The 18,879-nt window shown below is 38.9% G+C and overlaps 1 protein-coding gene across 5 annotated transcripts in view; it reads right to left on the bottom strand.

Moving 5' to 3' along the window:
• Bbs9 (Bardet-Biedl syndrome 9) overlaps nucleotides 1–18,879 on the bottom strand; it is a 322,522-nt gene that overhangs the window by 193,806 nt on the left and 109,837 nt on the right. For all 5 annotated transcript variants that reach the window (XM_013035169.1, XM_013035167.1, XM_013035170.1 and 2 more), the window contains exons 10-11: nucleotides 7,312–7,490; nucleotides 2,533–2,609 (exon numbers count right to left, since the gene is read on the bottom strand). In XM_013035169.1, the coding sequence (XP_012890623.1) occupies nucleotides 2,533–2,609; nucleotides 7,312–7,490 (256 nt within the window). The remainder of the gene's footprint in view (nucleotides 1–2,532; nucleotides 2,610–7,311; nucleotides 7,491–18,879) is intronic.

Raw genomic sequence — 18,879 nt, 5'->3', positions numbered from 1 at the left:
GTCAGTGCAACCATGTTTACAATCTGAATGTTAACAATCATGAGGTAATATTCAGAAACCCACTCCTCAAAAAGGAACTGGGCATTTGATCAGACCATTGTATTTCCAAATTTGCTGAAATGGTGGAAGACTCTATTACCTTGTTCTTTATATATGAGAAGAACTTTCCTCTGTATTTCCCAGGAAACCCTATGCCACACTATTACATAAGAGGTTCATTTTATTTGGATTAATAACATTATCTAAGTTATATGGCTAATGATATGTTCAGCAGCATCACATTTAGAAGGTAAATATGGAGTTTTATTAGAGTATTTCATAAACAATTTCAATAGGCCTTTTATGAGTATTAGTTTAGGTTACCTGGTCTAGCCTCTTAAAGAATGTGGATATCTACTTATAACTTGGCACAATGACAGTGATACACTGAAAAGGGGAAATGCTCAATATGATAGAATAAGATCAATGGGCAATATATTTTCTTTTTTTGGGGGGGTCCGGTTGTGGGGCCTAAACTCTGGGCTTGGGCGCTGTCCCTCAGCTCTTCAGCTCAAGGCTAGCGCTCTACCACTTGAGCCACAGCGCCACTTCTGGCTTTTTTCTTTTTGTTTTTTGGTGCTGAGGAATCGAACTCAGGGCCTCAGGCATGCAAGACAAGCGCTCTACCACTGAGCCACTTTCCCAGCCCTATATTTTCTAATAATACCCACATTATTGTCTCCCCTGGGACAATTAAGGTCACACCTCCACATCCAGCTTCCCTCTGTTAAGATGAAGCTTTTCTGCCTAGGCTGGCCTCAAACCTCAATCTTCCCTGTCTCAGCCTACCAAGTAGCTAGGATTATAGAAATGAACCATGGTCCTCAACAGGAGGTTCATATCCTACTTAAGATTCCATCGAAAATCATATTTTAACTCTGATCCAGCTGCTCAATCAGAAAGACAGAAATAGGAAAGCTTGTTTCCACTACAAAAGACTCCATTCATATAAATTATATGTTTTTGAGATGTGTGCTTTTATAAGAGATTCAAAATAAAATATGAATTAAGGCTTTTTTTCTAGTACTGTATCATCTAAAATGCAGGAAATGTTTCAGATTCTGTTACCTGTGGATCTAGCAGAGACACCAATGCCTCCTGCAATCCACGGCTACAGACCTAGATATTTCAAGAGTAGTAGTCCTTTCAGAACATGAAGCTATAGTCAGGGAAATGGCTATAAAGAAGACACTATGGCATCATAGCCACATAAATTGTTGGGCAAATGTTTTCCAATAGAACGAATATGTGATGTCAAGAAATTTCCTATGATGGAAAAAAATAGTGGCCCAAAGAAATGGAGCTAGGAAGAGACATGAAATTCAGAGAGGAACTGGATCATGCACTGTGATGTCATACTACTGCACTGGGGCCTTTCCCTACCAGGACCCACACTATACCAATCTCATTGAACCTTCAATGAAGTCTTGTGAAGTAAGATATTCATCTAGATTGAAATTATCTCAATACTGTGGTACTCATAAAACTAAGAAATAAGGCAGATCAGAACAAGATTGAGAACCTTTTCTACTACTTCTCCTCTCTCCCCTGACTATTTTTCTGAGTGGAAATCCTGCCTAAGAAGCTCCTTATTTGTACTGAGAGAACAGAAATGTTTTGTCTAAAATGAAGTAACAAAGCCTAAGTCTGAAGTTTTAGGGGTTTGCTTTTGTGCAGGTTCTGAGATTTAAGTCTAGGCTTTGTGTTAGCTCAGCTTTCTTGCTCATAGCTGGTGCCTCTATTTTTTGAGCCACCCTTACTGCACAGCTTTTTTGCTCATGGATTTTTCTGCCTAGACTACCTTCTAAAACCATGATCCGCCAGGTGCCGGTGGCTCACGCCTGTAATCCTAGCTATTCAGGAGGCTGAGATCTGGGGATCACGGTTCAAAGCCAGCCCAGGCAGGAAACTTCATGAAACTCTTATCTCCAATAAACCATCAGAAAACTGGAAGTAGCACTGTAGCTCAAGTGGTAGAGCGCTATAGCCTTGAGCTGAAAGGCTGAGGGACAGCGCTCAGGCCCAGAGTTCAAGCTCCATGACTGACAAAAAATAAAATTAAATAAATAAAAAATAAATAAAACCATAAGCTGGGCACCGGTGGCTCACGCCTGTAATCCTAGCTACACAGGAGGCTGAGATCTGGGGACCATGGTTCAAAGCCAGCCCAGGCAGGAAAAGTCTGTGAGACTCTTATCTCCAATAAACTGTTCAGAAAACCAGAATTGGCTCTGTGGCTCAAGTGGTAAAGCGCTAGCCTTGAGCTGAAGAGCTGAGGGTCAGAGCCCAGGCTCAGAGTTCAAGCTCCATGACCGACCAAAAAAAAAAAAAAAAACCATGATCCTCAGTCTTAGAGGAGTCTTAGAGGAGTCTTAGAGGAGACAGGATCACAGGCATGGAACATGAGTTTTCAGGTTCTTCCTTGAAGTTTTTAAGGGACTAGTTTAAATCAATACATTTTTATCTCAATTCAAAATATGTAAATACACCTACAGACACTGAATCAAAGTTAGGAGAAACTGTGACAGAAACTTCCAAATCATCTTCTCTCTCAGTCGTAGGCCAAACACCTATAATTTAAAAATAAAGATAGATATTTAATCATAAAGTAATATAGTATTATAAAGTATATAGTATTATTTAAGTCTACATCATATATATATATATATATATATATATATATATATATATATATATATACTGTCTCAAACACTTTCAAATTTAAAAAATAACTCATTGGAGTTAGAAACCTGATACTAATTCTTTCCCACTACAACACTGTAAGGAAAAATTGGCTTCCTCCAAAGATACTAGCTAAGATCTGAGCCACTGACTGACCAATACTGTAACCTTTAATGTCTTTTCCTTAACTATTAGTGAAAGCTCAAATTAGAAGAATCCTTTAGAAGGTAAGTTGTAGCTATCAACATGAAAATATATAGAGAGAGATCTGTGGGTTAATAATTCTACTTAATAATTCCACTGTGTCTGTGATTCATATCTATCATGTCAGCTATTCATAGTTAATCTGGAGGATTAAAGTTCAAAAAAGACAGCTCAGGAAGAAAAGTTCATCAGATTCCATGTTCAATTAACCAGAAAAAAGCTGTGCTCTACCCAAGTGGTAGAGTACCATCCATGAGCAAGAAAGAGTGAGAGTGCAAGGTCCTGAGATCAAACCCTGCTACCATAAAGAAAAAAGAGGTGGTGGTGGTGGTGGTGGTTGTGGACAGGAAGAGTTGAGAAAGAAGAGGAAGAAGAGGAAAAGGAGGAAGAGGAGAAGGGGGAGGAGGAAGAGGAAGAGGAACAGGCCAGGCATTGGTGGCTCACACCTGTAATCCTAGCTACTCAGGAGGCTGAGAACAGAGGATCACAGTTTGAAGCCGCCTAGGTAGAAAAGTTCCCATGAGACTCTTATCTCTAATTAACCAATCAAAAAAAGGAAGTGGAGCTGTGGCTCAAAGTAAGAGAGCACCAGTCTTGAGTTAAAGAGCTCAGGGATAGCGCCCAGGCCTTGTGTTCAAGCCCCACAACCGACAGTAAATAAATAAATAGGAACAACAGCACTAGGGCTGGGACAACTAGCTCTGCTTGAATTACTAACACTATATCCACTGTTGTAGTCTGGGTGGGTTCATGGGAGAAACTGGTCTCCAGTGCAGTGTAAAGAGTGGTGGGAACTCTGACAGGCCTTTCCCCAGAAACGGATACAGTTTTCAGGGAACCTGGCTCATTCTTACAAGTAGTTTGCTATAAAAACAAACAAACAAAAAGGAGACCGGACAATCCCTTCTCTCTGGCTCCCTGTCTTGCCATGTGCCTTCTTCCTCTCACACAGCTTTCTACCACCTGCTGTCAGGTCCTTAACTAGAAGGAAGTCAGTACTGGCGCCATGTCCTTTTACCTCAGAACTGCAAGCTAATAAATCTGTTTTCTTTATTAAATTCCCAACTCCATGTATTCTGTTATAGTGACAGAAAATGGATTAACAGACACATGCTTTTTCTATCATTTTAAATGTTTATATTTCATAGCGAGATAGTACAAGTGACAAATACTTTATAAATAAGAAAATAATATTTAACAAACATAACTACATGTTTTCTACATCTTTTCAGTAATAAATACACAAGCACCCCCACACACATACAAATAACTATCAACCTACACTCATTCCTCTTTCCTCCCAGAGTATGCACAGCCCTATCTCTGTTGAATATAATTTTATCTCAAAGTAAGCATGCAGGCCCAGGATCCAGGGTCTAAAACCATGAACTAGGGTTTTTACCCCAGCAAGGGGACAGCGAGGGGAGCTGGGACTAGGGAGGGAGTGCAGGTACATGCTTCTAGGAAAGCTTTACCCTACTAAGAGACATGGGAGACTCACCCTCTCCTTCCCTGAAAGCCACATCTGCACATAAGAGCTGCTGCAGTCAGCCTGTGACCCTAAGCACACTAAGGATGGGTGCCTGAAACTGTGGACAGCACTTGGAGATGTCACTGAATCAAATTTCAGCCAGAGAGGAGTCATCCCTATCTGCCACCAGACCTTCCCAACACTGTTACCAACCCAGAAGGGAGTTTTCTAAAGTTTGCAAGAATACAAAATGTTGCTCATTGCCAATCCAATAACCATTCTTCAATGCTTTACTAAAAGAAGCCCAGTTTTGCTCTGAGCAACAGAATGCTCCACGAAACTCCTGGATTTCTCATCCTGTTTTGCAGTCTGGAATGACAGACATAAGATCTAAGTAGGTGCTGTTCTGGGTGTGACTTCGAGGAAGGCTCCTTCTGGTCCTGACTCAACTGCAGATGTGAGGGCTGAAGTTCCAGAAGCCACCCTGGACCAACAGATGATCCTGGGAATGGAAGAAATTCAAATCCCTGGTAACCAAGGCACCCCAGGGCTCCCAGCACTGGGCTTCTTTTACAGAAGAAAAAACAAACCAAAGTTGCCCTGTTTGGGCATGGCATTATAATAACCTGAAACACACTGAGCCCAGGTGCTCCTAGGATGCAGCCAGAGCGTGAACTTCACTTAGCCCAGACACAAGTCATGCGGTGCAGACTCTTCCAGGTGCCCAAGCTTCTGCTCCCTCTCCCTTCTGGAGACACAGTGTGGGGCCTGGCTTAAAGCTGCCCCCCATGCTGTCATACCCCAGGAAGAGAACATGGTCAGTTTGCTCAGTTTCATGAGGAAACTCCATCTTGGAAAGATCCTACAAGCAGACAATGTTCACTGCTGCTAACAAGAGTGCCTGGCTAGATTCACACTAACGAGCTGAGTGTGGAATCCATGAGCTATATACAAAATTATGACTATAATTCCATGCTTACAACATACATTCCTCATATAACTCACACGCATAAAACCAGCTTCAAACACATTTTATTACAGCAGATAATATGCACCATGTGTACAACAAAATGTACTCTTTAAATTGGCTTTAAATTGCTGCAACTCTTCCTTTGAAAAGTTTTAAACAGCTTTAAGCACCCACAAGACTATGAACTTTTCTTGCATGCTAAAACCACTCTACTAAAATAAGTGACATTAAAATGAAAAAAATGAGGTCATCAAAAAGTCCAAAATTCTAATTTTTCATAATCTGTGACAAAAAAATTGGGTATTTATATGATTGTAGCTATTTTATATTGGTACAAAATACCAAGGCTTCTTCCATATCTAAAAATAAAATGTTTTAAAAGCTTCTCCTGTGGAAGAATTTCTCTTTGCTTCTTCTTTAGGAATGGTAGCACAGAAGGGTTAGGACCTCAAACATTAAAATCTGAGATAATCTCAATAATGAATTTTACTCAAGTCTGCAGAGACTTCCCTAGAGCACTCATTCCACATATACAGAAGCAAAACAGCCCAAACCTTCTTGCTTAAGGGCATCTATGACCACAAAGAAATCACTTTTAGCTGTGAGGGGGGTTCCTGAGAAAATTCATATGAAATTAATGTTGATCAAACTCCCATTAGCACACTTCTTATGGAAAGGGCAAAATCTCATGATATAAGCCATAGAACACACAGACACACATAATATTTAATAGACTCTCGAATTTCATGTTTCATAAACATACCACTCTTCTTCAGTTATATTTAAAATGACAAAAATCAGTCTTACAATTCAATTAATCTTCCAAATATTGGTACTGACAATGGGAAGAACATGTATATTGCAGTATGACACATCTAATTTTACCCATTTTCTATGAGCCTGGTAAGTGCTGACAACAAGTCAGTCTTAACTAATAGGAGGCACTTAAACACCTGAGTCTCATTGGTTTACTTTCAAAACTTTCCAAGAGAATGTGTGAAGCCAAAGCATAACAGCTTCATTTTTAATATTCGTATTTTTAAATATATCATCTCAATTCCTTAAAATGAGGGGAATATAATCTTGGAAATATATACTCAAAAATACATAAATCTAGTAAAGTGACTGGACCAGGAGTAAGATGGGCTCTTCTGTTTTGGTTGGCTTTGGATGCTCTGCTTCTTTTATTATTCCTACTTGTTTTAACATTTCTTTTATGTGAAAATAGTCCATATTTTTTCTCATTAAAAAAATACTTTTACCTGACCCTGAAGAGAGAACTTAAAGTAATGCTTTTCACATGTCCAACTCAAACTGTGCATTGGTGTTTTATTTCTCCTTTTAATTTACAATAAAATTATACCCTTGTGAGTCCCAAAGTAAGATAATATTGAGTTATTCAAAATGTAGGAACCGAAAATACCATTAGTGTGTGAGTCATTAGAAATCAGCACACCACAGACTGTACTCCATCTGGATGGCTAATTAACTCCAAACATAAAGTATATAACTAAGCTATGAATTACTGCATTTGAGGATCAAATAGTAACTCACAGAAGACACTGGGTTCTTTTTAAAGCAACTAACACTTTTACAGAGATATTTGAAGCTAATAAGTGACCACTAAGTTTTAATGTTCCTAAGACCTACCACCAGTACACAAAGAAGTACTGCTTCTTCCTTAGGGTTAAAACAAGGGAAAGCTAGACAGCACTGCTCCTGAAACAGCTAACAGAAAGAAAACTGCCTTCAGTAGGACTGAGTTGTGGAGCTGAAACAGCCAAGGGAATGTGCAGAGTCAGTACCTAATGAGCAGCTCTCTCTCACAGGAGTTCTTCAGTTAAGGGAGAAAATCAACTAACACATGCAAAACAATAACCATATAACAGATGATGTGAATTTTATAATGAATACTAAAATTGGATAATAGCAAGAAGCTAGATACCTTGTGATTTAAAATCTTTGATGATTTTCTGAAGTTCTTTCATCTCTACATCAAGCTCATCATAGTTGAGTTCTCGAGATTCAATTATTGGCGCTTGGAAGAGAGAAGGGTCTGTCCCCAGGTATGAGCACTGTAAATGACCCTCATCACTCAGGGTGACCACCACACCCTTTAAATCACTACAATAAGGAAGAAGAAAAATGAGATAGAATTAAAATTGCGGCTGAGTTGTCCCAGGAAATTACAGTTTGACTCAATTCATCTTCAACACACAAATAGGAAAATGAGTCCAGCTCTACTTTTAACATTTCAAAGACTCAATTCAAAGGTTTCAGACATTGTATTTATGGATTCATTGCAAGAGGGGGCAAATTTTAAAATTATCTTAACAGTCACCATGGGTGCCCCTCTCCAGTACTGACTGACAGACTCACGTCAGCCATGAGCTGGGTGACAAATGGCAGAGAGATGACACCAGGCATCTGCCAGCTGAAGGGGAGAGATGAGGTGTAGGAGCAAGGCAAGGATGGTGCAGAGAGAGGATGGCAGAGCCTCTTTCCACAGATCTGCCCGCCATGACTTCCTCTTCACACACATATACACACACCTTCCTCTCTCTCACACCCCCTACCCTTCTCTGTTCAGGTAACCCTCTGAGGTATTTCAATTGCCTCTTACCCTGCTTTCTAACTCTTTCTCCATCGCTCTTCCACTCTGATTATCTTTCTCCTTCCCAGAACCATGTACTAGAAATATAACCTCCAATGCAATAGTGTTTAACTAACCCTGCTAATCTTTCAAAGGTCCCTCAAGGAGGCAGGATCTTTGAAAGGTAGTGGCATCACAAAGCCTCTGCCCCCATGAATGTATTAATGGTGATTATTTTCAAAGCTTAGAGAACAGAAAAAGAAAAAGAAAAAAGAGCCTTAGGCTCCAGGTTCAATTTTGTGTTGTGTTATACATACAACACTAGATCTTCCATGGAATGATGATATAGCAAGAAGATACACACCAAAGTAGCCCTTGCATGACTCCTAACATCTAGACAACAAGGGAAATCTTTTTTTAGTGTTCTGTTCCAGTATACCATAAAGTGGTTAAGACAGCATGTTTGTACTCTTCCCTCAGCCTCCCTTATCTATGCTGTACTCTAGAAACTAGTCATAAAATATGAAATGTGAGTGGTTTTAACATGATACTTTAAAAATAAAAATTGTTAAGTTTTTGAACCTATTATTGAAAAGTAGTTGAAAAGAATACTGCTTTGCTTCCTTAATTTTCACAGAAATCTTCAAAATTACAAGTAATTTGGAGTGATAACTAATGAGTTGCTTAGTCTTTGTTGTATTTTATAAGAGCCTTTGATTTTCAAAAACACACTATTTTTATACTTTTTGTGACTCTATAATTATTATAAGTTTAAAAACAAACAGGTTACAAAGCAACCATAATAAAACATTTCTCAAAAAAACACCACCTTTTTTTAAACTGAATTCCAGTGATCTGTAATCAAAGCTACTTGGGAGGCTGAAACTGGGAGGATAACATTTCAAGGCCAAAAGTCTATAAGATTTCATCTCCAAAATAACTAGTAAAAAAGCAGAGCTGGTGGTGTGGCTCAAGAGGCAAGAGTACCAAACAAGAAAAAACAAGCCCCTGAATTGAAACCTTGGTACCAGCAAAAGAAATAAATAAAAAATAAACATGTTCACACTGTCCTTAACATTAACTGTTAACTAAATACAAGAGAAAAGTTGTCAGAGAAAAGAAAAGAAAAAAAACTGCTGCTATTCAGCTGAAGAAAAGAAAAAGAGACAAATGATGGAAGAACCTAGATTTGCTCAGCATAAATTAAAAAATGCTCAAACTCTCCAACTGTGGTCACCTTGTAAACATAAAAGCTCGTAGCATATATCGGCACTGACCAGGCCCTTCCATGAAGTGGTTGCCTTACAGAAAGCATTCCTGAACACCTCCCAACCCAGGCACAGTCAGTGCCATAGCAACCTGGATGGGGCTAGGGGAAATGAGAACCGAATTCATGTCACTGACATGACAGCTAATGAACTGGACCCTCAGGCTCAGAGGACTTGTGTCAGAAGTCCTCCCTCCTGAGCACTCTTTATCTCTAAGATGAAGTGTGACCTGGTAATCCCACAAAGCCCTAAAGCTGTACCAGTCCCCAGAGTGAAATTCGTTTCCTAAATAAAGTGTGCAAGGCAACCCCTGGTGCCTATGGGTCACATTTCTTGCATTTCTTTGCAGGCAATTGAAGCCACCTAGTGGCCAAGGAAATGTGAACAGACATCTGTAAGGAGCCAAGACAGGATACTGTCTCTTCCCCTCTGCCAGCCACACCCCAGTCTAGGCATCAGAGCCACTGCATGTAATTTAAATCAAATAACAGAAATTTAGATTGTAGAAGAGCTCATTTAATATTATACTTTAATTTCTCAGTACCACTAAGACAAGCTTAAAATCTACAGCATAAATCAGTGGAATTTTTATATAAAACATCTAACTCAAGCCTACAAATGTACTAAATAAACGGGTACACATCACTTCCGAATTCCAAGAAGAAGTAACATTAACATTATTTTTGGCCACTGAAATCTATCAGATAATTGAAGATACCAGAATAATGGACGTGGGGAAAAACCAAAGTCAGAGATGTTATATTCTTTGGACACATAATTATTTTGTGATTTTTAGCAATGGAATATGAAATTTAACAACAAAGCTCAAGAATCTGAGAGTAACTCTTCCATCAGTCAGTAAACAGATCATTGCCTTAACAATATATTGAAACAATTCCAGATGGATTTGAAAAGTTAAGTTTTAAAATATGAAACTACAAAAATATTTATCTTCCTTTGGGATGGGAAGAAATTTTGCCGGAAGAAAGTAACAGAGGATACTACAAAATACAGAATCTCTAAACGAGACCACATAAAAATTTTAAGCTTGTTATTTGCTTAAGAAAACAACAGTAAGAAGAACAAAAGACAAACTTGAAAATCACTGGCAACAACTTAAGATAATTTTAAATTGAAGCATATGATTGCTTATATCCAAGTATTTCTGACTTACTACAATTTTATGCAATGAATATAACTCTCCTAAAAGAGAACTCTCCTAAAACTCAATGAAAATAGGATAATATCCTAATAGAAAAGGGTCAAATGATATATACAGATAGGTCCCACAAAATACTATATAGATGAGCTAAGAATGTGGCTAGAGTGCTTGCCTAGCATGCATGAAGCCCCAGGTTCAATTCCTCAGTGCCACATAAACAGAAAAAGCCAGAAGTGGTGCTGTGGCTCCAGTGGTAGAGTGTTAGCCTTGAGCAAAAGAAGCTCAGGAACAGTGTCTAGCCCCTGCGTTCAAAAAAAAAAAAAAACTATAGTCAAAGGCCAGGCATGGTGGAGCATGCCTACAAACAGCTCTACCACTAGAAGTGGAAGTAAGATGTGATCCAAAATGCAAAACTCTACTAGAAAAATAAAGCAAGAAGTGTTGGGTAGCACTTGCCTAGCAAGCATAAGGCCCAGAGTTCAAACATCAATACTGCCAAAAATAAAAATAACATAGTCAATGAATAAGTCAGAAAAAGTGAAAATCAAAGAAATGTATTTCACATAACTTTTTTTTTTGTCGGTTGTGGGGCTTGAACTCTGGGCTTGGGCTCTATCCCTGAGCTCTTCAGCTCAAGGCAAGCGCTCTACCACTTGAGCTACAGCGCCACTTCCAGTTTTCTAGTGGTTTATTGGAGATAAGAGTCTCTCGGACTTTCCTGCCTGGGCTGGCTTTGAACCAAAATCCTCAGATCTCAGCCTCCTGAGTAGCTAGGATTACAGGTGTGAGCCACCGGCACCCAGCTCACATCACTTTTAAAGCTATGATTTATTGTACTTAACAATGCATCCCAGTACATTAGAAAGTACAGAAGGTCTCAAATTCTAAAGGAATGCAACTCTGTTAAAAATCCTTTTAGAGAACATTTTTAGAAATCTGTATCAAAAGTCTTTTAAAAATACCCATTATTCTCTATGCAATAATCCATTGCCATAGTTATGAAAGAAATTTACAAACAACCCAAATGACAAGAAAAAGGGGAAATACATTTTTAAAATCATGTCATAAGAACAAGAGAATGCTTAAAAGCCATTAAATGTTATGTCTTAGCCAGGCACCAGTGGCTCATGCCTGTAATCCTTAGCTACTTGGGAGGCTGAGATCTGAGGATCATAATTCAAAACCAGCCCAGGCAAGAAAAGTTAGTGCAACTCTTTTCTCCAATTAGCCACCAAAAACGTGAGATGTGAAGGAGCACCAGCCATGAACAAAAAAGCTAAGAATAGTGACCAGGACCTGAGTTCAAGCCTTAGGACCAGTAAAAAAAAAAAAAAAACAAAAGCAAAAAACAAAAACACCTAGCAATGTAGCTTTTAGCTGTCTGCAACAAAGGGTAAACTATTCTTTGACCTCTTGAATCTGGACTGTCACGTGCCTTGCTCAGGTTAAGAGAAAGGTGAGATCACCTTGGATAAAGATAGGTTGATAATCCAATCATGTGTCTTGCTATGACACAAGAAAGAATAAGAATATCATGTGAAGACAGATGCCATGAGCTCACAAGGCAATATGAAGGAGCCTGCAGCTGCCAGAGCTAGGATAAGAGAAGGCAGGAAAAAGACTCTTTGCGATAGCCTTCAAAGAGAACCAGCTCTAATGACTACTTGAATTTGGACTTCTGCCTTCCAGAACTGTAAGAGAAGAAATCTCTGATGTTTTAAGCCAATAAGTTCAATATAACTTGCTACAGCAGGAAACCTATAAATAAGCCAAGAGCAGAATCATCCACAGAATTATAACCTGAGTTAGTAGTTGATATAAACCATTGCCTCTCAGGATGGTTTATACTCAGGAAAACTAATGGAGATGTGGCAAGCCCTACCCCTTGTTTAGAACATTCTAAGACATTGCACTACCTTCAGATAAAATAGCTTGTTGCTACCTTTATAATCTCACTCTAGTCAGAAATAATACTCCTATCATAGATATTATTGCAACTTTTGACATGTTCATTACCTTTAAGCAGGCTGTGAACTCACTCGAAGGAAGGATGCTGGAGGCATTAACTTAGTATCAATCACTGTCAGATAAAATGACTTTACATGAAATTTTCCAAACTATTTATTCTAGGTTCATGTTCATTTATAATGTTTATTTGTAACCAAATACAAAGACACTATTGGGGCATGGTGGCTTAAGTCTGCAATCCTAACTACCTGGAATGCAGAGATGAGGAATCAAAGTTAGAAACCAGCCTAAGCATAAAAGTTCACTAGACTTCCTCTCAGCTAATGGCAGACAGAGTGGCACCCTGCTACCTAGCTACAGGGGAAGTTCAACAGTGGGAACGGTGGTATATGTCTGTCATCCCCAGTACACAGCAAAAGTCAGAGAATCAAAACCCAGGCTGGCCTGGGCATAAAGCAAGATCTTAACTTAAAAATAATCAATTCAAAAGAGCAGCTAGAGACATGGTTCAAGTGGGAGAGCATCTGCCTAGAAAGTATAAAATCCTAAATCCAATTCCTAATGCCACCAACACCCCCCACAAAGAAAACCCACTACAACATTCTACATACAAATCAGCAATTATAAACTAACAAATTTAGAATTCCAGATTGTCTATAAAAGGAAGACTTGACATCAATAATGAGTATAACCAATTTATTTTTGGTTATCTAATATCCCTTCTAGTCCTCCAAGAATAAGACTTTCAAAAGCAGGAATGACATCTGAGCATCTGAATATGTAACGATAGCTCTGATCCACACAGAGCCTTAAAAGTAAATGTACAAATGTATTCTCTCCCAAGGAAAGAAGAGTTGACTTTTCAGCCAGACATGAATGGCTCACACCTGTAGTTTCAGCTACTCAAGAGACTAGCACCTAGAAGATAGCAATTCAAAGCAGGCCCAAATAGAGTAGTCCACAAGATACTCATGTCCAATTAACCAGCAAAAACTAGACTGGAGGTATATCTCAAATGGTACAGCACCAACCATGAGCAAGAAAGTTGAGAGTACAAAGCTGTAAGTTCAAGGAAACAAGTTGATTTTTCTGAAGTGTAATTCAAGTAACAAAGACAACTAAACGTTGAAGTTTTTGATGAATGCAAGAGGCATTAATTCCAGACAAACAATATTCACAATGTTATCAGCATGTTCCTGGAAGTAAGTCAGATATTAATTTCCTGAGTGTTTTTTTTTTTTAATCAAGTCTATGTGAGGGGTCCTTCTGTAGGCTTTGGAAACAACACTGCTTGCTGGCATGTTCCCGCATCCCCATCTCCCAGGCAAAGCTCCTATCAATGCATTTGTGTGGACACGTTTCCTACTCAACCCAACAATCCAGGAGCCAGGAAGAAACAAGCCTGACATCCAAGTCTCCTGACTCATAGTGAGCTGTACATTCCTCGTGCTGACTCCAGGAATGGAAATTTTTCTATGATTTTTAAGGTGCAATTTGGAGCTATGTAAAAGGCATTCAGTTACTAACGCTACTAACCATTAACCTCAAAAATCAAGAACTGAATTAGTTAATGGGAAAGCCCTAGTCAGAATGCCCAGGAAATGAACAGGAAAAATTGAGGTGCGAAGGCCAGCTTTCAAAGTTGCATGAAGTCTACAAAATAAGTTGTTACAGCAAATTGCAAACTGCAAATTACAGAGGCAACAGAAGGAAATGGAACAAAACAGCTTTTGTAGTGAAGAAACTTCCTTGTATGAAGAACTCAAGGTCTAGCCTGTTCTTTAAAAACTTTTATTAGACTTACTAGAAAATCAACAAAAAACTATTAAATCTGACTAATTAGATTCACAGGCTAAAAAGGCAAATTGCTCACCAGAAAATAAAGAAAATGATGTTACATTTAGAAGTGTTTATTTTGTAGTCTAGAAGTAAAATGTGTTTATAAGGATCGGACTGAACTATAATTTCTTTCATTCATTGGAAAATATACTATCTACTACCTACTATGATCAGGCCTCAGTCCAGAGATGCAGACAGGAAAGGTATACTGCTCATTTCTCTCTAAGAACTTGTAGTAGGTGATACAAACACATTAGCACAGGGACTATCAATACAAAAATGAAGGTGGGCAAAGTAGTATATGACTGTATCCCAAAACAAGAAAGGCTCTAACAGTACTATGAATTCAAGGCCAACAAGTATTGCATGTTCAAGGACTACATAGGAAAACCCTGTCTCAAAAAAATAGAAAACAAAAAGCAAAAATGATGCATATACTCACATAGCAATGCAAATGCAGAGAAAGCAAAAAGGAAGGCCACTCATTTAATAGTATCTGTTGAATGATACTGAAAACCAAGTACTGTACTTGCATGTGCCGGGCAGTTCCAGAATAAAATATTGATGAAGAAATCACATGAGGCCAGGGGCCTGTAATCCTAGCTACTCATGAGGCTGAAATCTGAGAATCACAGTTTGAAGCCAGCCTAGGCAAGAAAGTCTGTGAGACTCTTATCTCTAATAACTACTCTGAAAAAGCTGGAAGTGGCACTGTGGCTCAAGTGGTAGAGCACTAGCCTTGAGAAGAAGAAAATGGAAGGAAGGAAGGAAGGAAGGAAGGGAGGGAGGGAATCTGTCTTCACAGTCTAAGAAAGGCAGAAAACCAAAGAACAAAGGAAATAAAGGCACATTACCCAAATCTAGTACAATACCTGGCACAGAGAGACTAAAATCACTTACTAGATCAATTAGATGAAGAAAACCATGCAAGTTCTTACTGAGTTTACTCATCAAATTAATGTGGGGCTATCCTGTGCATTAGAGGACATTCAGCCTCCCTGCTTCTGTCCACCAGATGCCAATAACAGTTACGATTACCAAAATTGTCTCCAAGCACTGCTGCTTGTGCCTAGGACAAAGCAGGTATAAAATCACTTCTAACTGAAAAACTCTTGACTGGCACGAGATAGTCCTTGTTAAAGTCTATGGCCCTAGTAGAACTGTTTGCAGAACCATTTTCATGCTCAGACATATACCAAGTTAGATGTGAATTACACTGTCTTCCTACTCATGGCCCACCTGGTTATCGTCATGGCTGAATCACCCTGTACCTCAGGACAATGTTTTTCACCCAACATAGCAGATGCTATTGTAGTCATGTTATTTCCAATAAACATGACACTTTCTCAAAAACCTATGAGGTATACATTGTTATTAGTGGAACTGGTGTAATGACAATGGAGAGATGGCAAGATGGCACAGATCTATCTATCTCTTCAAACTGTCGCACTTATTTAGGCATGCTGGCGACCAACTGCTGCACTAGCCTGAGGGAGGAAGTTCTAGACTGCAGCCTGTACACATAGATGCAAACAGGTAGCCTGCCCTACTTTCTGGTCTGTCTCCTTCCTCTTGGAGCAGCAGAGGGCCTCTTCCTACTACAATCTGTCCTCATGGGACTCAGTGTCCTCAAAGTAGGCCACACCCCTGTCTAGTGCTGCCAAGTGGTCTTCGGGAGGCAAAGTGTCACCTAGCTGCCAGAGGTGCTGAGGACACCAAGCCAATATTTGCCTACTACCTTTGCCAAGCACACCTTTACCATGTCCTTGACCAACCCCCACCAGGCCAGTGAGCAAGGGCCCTTCCCTTCTACCTGATGCTGACTTCTCATTCAACAACTGCAGCCACTTTGCATACCTGCTAACAAAATCCTGCCCTTTCTATGTTTTACAGTTTGCTTTTGGAGAGTATAAAGTGACAATACTGCAACCAAACACAGCACAGTGTGACTAGGATCAAGGGATCTCATTAGAACACAATTCTGTTTGCTTGTACTAGACTTCCACAAAACTTACATTTAGCAATTTAAAACACACACACACACACACACACACACACACACACATTTAAACATACTTGGACTTATCCTGAGCTAACACTCAGCATATAGGCCACTTTCAATGTTTACATTAGTCCCTACAACTGAAGAATTGCTAGTCATAAATATTCAAAAACATGCATTATTAAGTAAGGCAAAGCCTGTACTCCTCTCTACATGATAGCTGATTTTTTAAAATGCATTTCATCACTGACAAAGGTTCTGAAGTTCCAGATGCCTTCTGATAAGCCCTGAATAGCACCAGACACATGAAGTACATGCCCTAAGAGAGAATGAGGACAGCCTTCTTTATGGCTACCCACCACTTCTGCTCCAACTCTTATTACAGGCTGTAAATTCGTTTTGGTTCAAATGACTCCAGAATGTTACCAGCACTAAATCCAATAAACACAGACTAGAAGAAGGAAAAACAGTCCTGATTTTGTTACTGCATGTATACAACCAAGTGATAGTTTAAAGGCAAATACAGGTTACAAGTTGAGAGTTGAGAATTATACTGGATTGCATTTACTAATCAACTGCCATTCAATCAGATTGATTTATGATCTTCCTTTTTTTAAATTATGAAGTTTAAGACAAAAGTCTTACATTTAGAAACTTTTAGGAAAGATTTCTAACATTACTTCATGGACCCATGTCCCTGCAAATATCCTTACTTCATTCAGGAAATGGCTTGCAAATGTTTCCATCCCAATTAGATTACTTATCAAAGTATTTGTATTATTTCTATAAGACCTCATACTAGAGTCACAGGAATATGGAATTTGAGGGAGCATCTCAATGCTTAAAATATGAAACAAATTACTCCAGTATCTAAATAACCTAACTATGAAAGCACTGCCCACACACATGTGGTAATCATTTGCAAAAGCTATCTTTTATTGGATTCTAGGTAATAACAATGGCATATGCTTTTTGTATGTCTACTCTTACAAAACAAATTTTTCACAGCATAACCTTTTAAGAAATCAAAATGCTTCAGATATTTTCCACCATGCAATAGCAACCTCATAGGTCAAATATCTGGCTTACAGGATTTAGTACACAGATTTTTATTTTCAGATTACTATCAAAAGAAAAGCCGTTCATCATTTTTTATTCCAGTGTCATTTGGTGATTGTAAAAAGACATATTTTAAATTATGTTTTTTATTTTTCTTGTATTCCTATTTCTATTCCTTTGAAACTCTATAAATAATGTTACTATAAAATGAATTCAGAATATGGAAAGAAAGTAAGATAATGACTACAGAATGGCTAGCTGTTCATTCATATTTACTAATAATTGACACAATCTGTCCTTCACAACAATCTTCTACCATTTTCAAGATCTCTAACTTTGTATAAGTGCTTCAGAATTGATCTAATTTTTTTTTAATAAAAAGCACTTGTTAGCTGGACATAGTGATCCATGCCTATAATCTCAGCACTTGGAAAGCTGAGAAAGGCAGATCACAATTTTGAGGCCAGTATGGGTAACATAGCCAAAACTTTCTCTCAAAAAAAAAGGAACAAATGGCTGGGCACCAGTGGCTCACGCCTGTAATCCTAGCTACTCAGGAGGCTGAGATCTGAGGATCAAAGTTCAAAGCCAACCTGGGAAGGAAAGTCCGTGAGACTCTTACCTCCAATAAACCACTAGAAAACCAGAAGTGGTGCTGTGGCTCAAGCAATAGAGTGTTCAACTTGAGCTGAAGAGCACAGGAACAGTGCCCAAACACAGAGTTCAAGCCCCACGACAGATTAAAAAAAAAAAAAAAAGAACAAATGGAGTTGTCCTTCAAAAGGCATTATTTCATTATGAAATGGCAAAGGCAAAAGAGAATGATAATAAAAATGCTAAAAAAAGAAAAAGAAATGATTTTCATAATGTTCCAGATAAACATTAAACAATCTACTTTTTCCTGCTACCTTTACCTTTTCCTGGCATAGGCAAGTGATTCTCACTGAATCTCCCTTAAGGGAGATTCCCTTCCCTTCCCTTCCCTTCCCTTCCCTTCCCTTCCCTTCCCTTCCCCACCCCTCCCCTCCCCCTCTCTCTCTCAGTTCTTTCTTGCCAGTTCTGGGGCTTGAACACTGTCTCTGAGCTCCTTTTGCTCAAAGGTAGCACTCTAACATTTGAGCCACTTCTAGTTTTATCTGGGATTAGTTGTTGAAGAGTCTCAGGTACTTTCCCACTCAGGCTGGCTTTGAACTACAATCCTCAGATTTCACCATCCCAAGTAACTAGGATTAAAGGTGTGAGCCACCAGCACCTGGCTCATCAAGTTGTTTAAGAGAATCTTTACTAAATGACTTCCTCCCACATTATTCACTCTTCTATTAAGAATCAGTGTGAATATGGAATATGCAAAAGTATCCTGTCCTTGTTACCTACTATCTGTATCTTTCTTAAAGTAGTTGAACATAGGGGTTTCAATTCAACATTTTATCTGTTTCAAAAAAATTACAGATCCTCTTTTAAAAAGTGTTGAATTAGGGCTGGGAAGGTGGCTCAGTGGTAGGAGTGCTTGCCTTGCATGCATGAGGCCCTGGGTTCAATTCCCCAGCACCACATAAGCAAAAAGAAAAAAGCCGGAAGTGGCGCTGTGGCTCAAGTGGTAGAGCGCTAGCCTTGAACTGAAG

This window comes from Dipodomys ordii, unplaced genomic scaffold (assembly GCF_000151885.1).
Source record: "Dipodomys ordii isolate 6190 unplaced genomic scaffold, Dord_2.0 Scaffold205, whole genome shotgun sequence".
Taxonomy (NCBI): Eukaryota; Metazoa; Chordata; class Mammalia; order Rodentia; family Heteromyidae; genus Dipodomys; species Dipodomys ordii.
The sequence above is the reverse complement of the archived record's forward strand: the minus strand, read 5'-3'. Positions and strand labels throughout refer to the sequence as shown.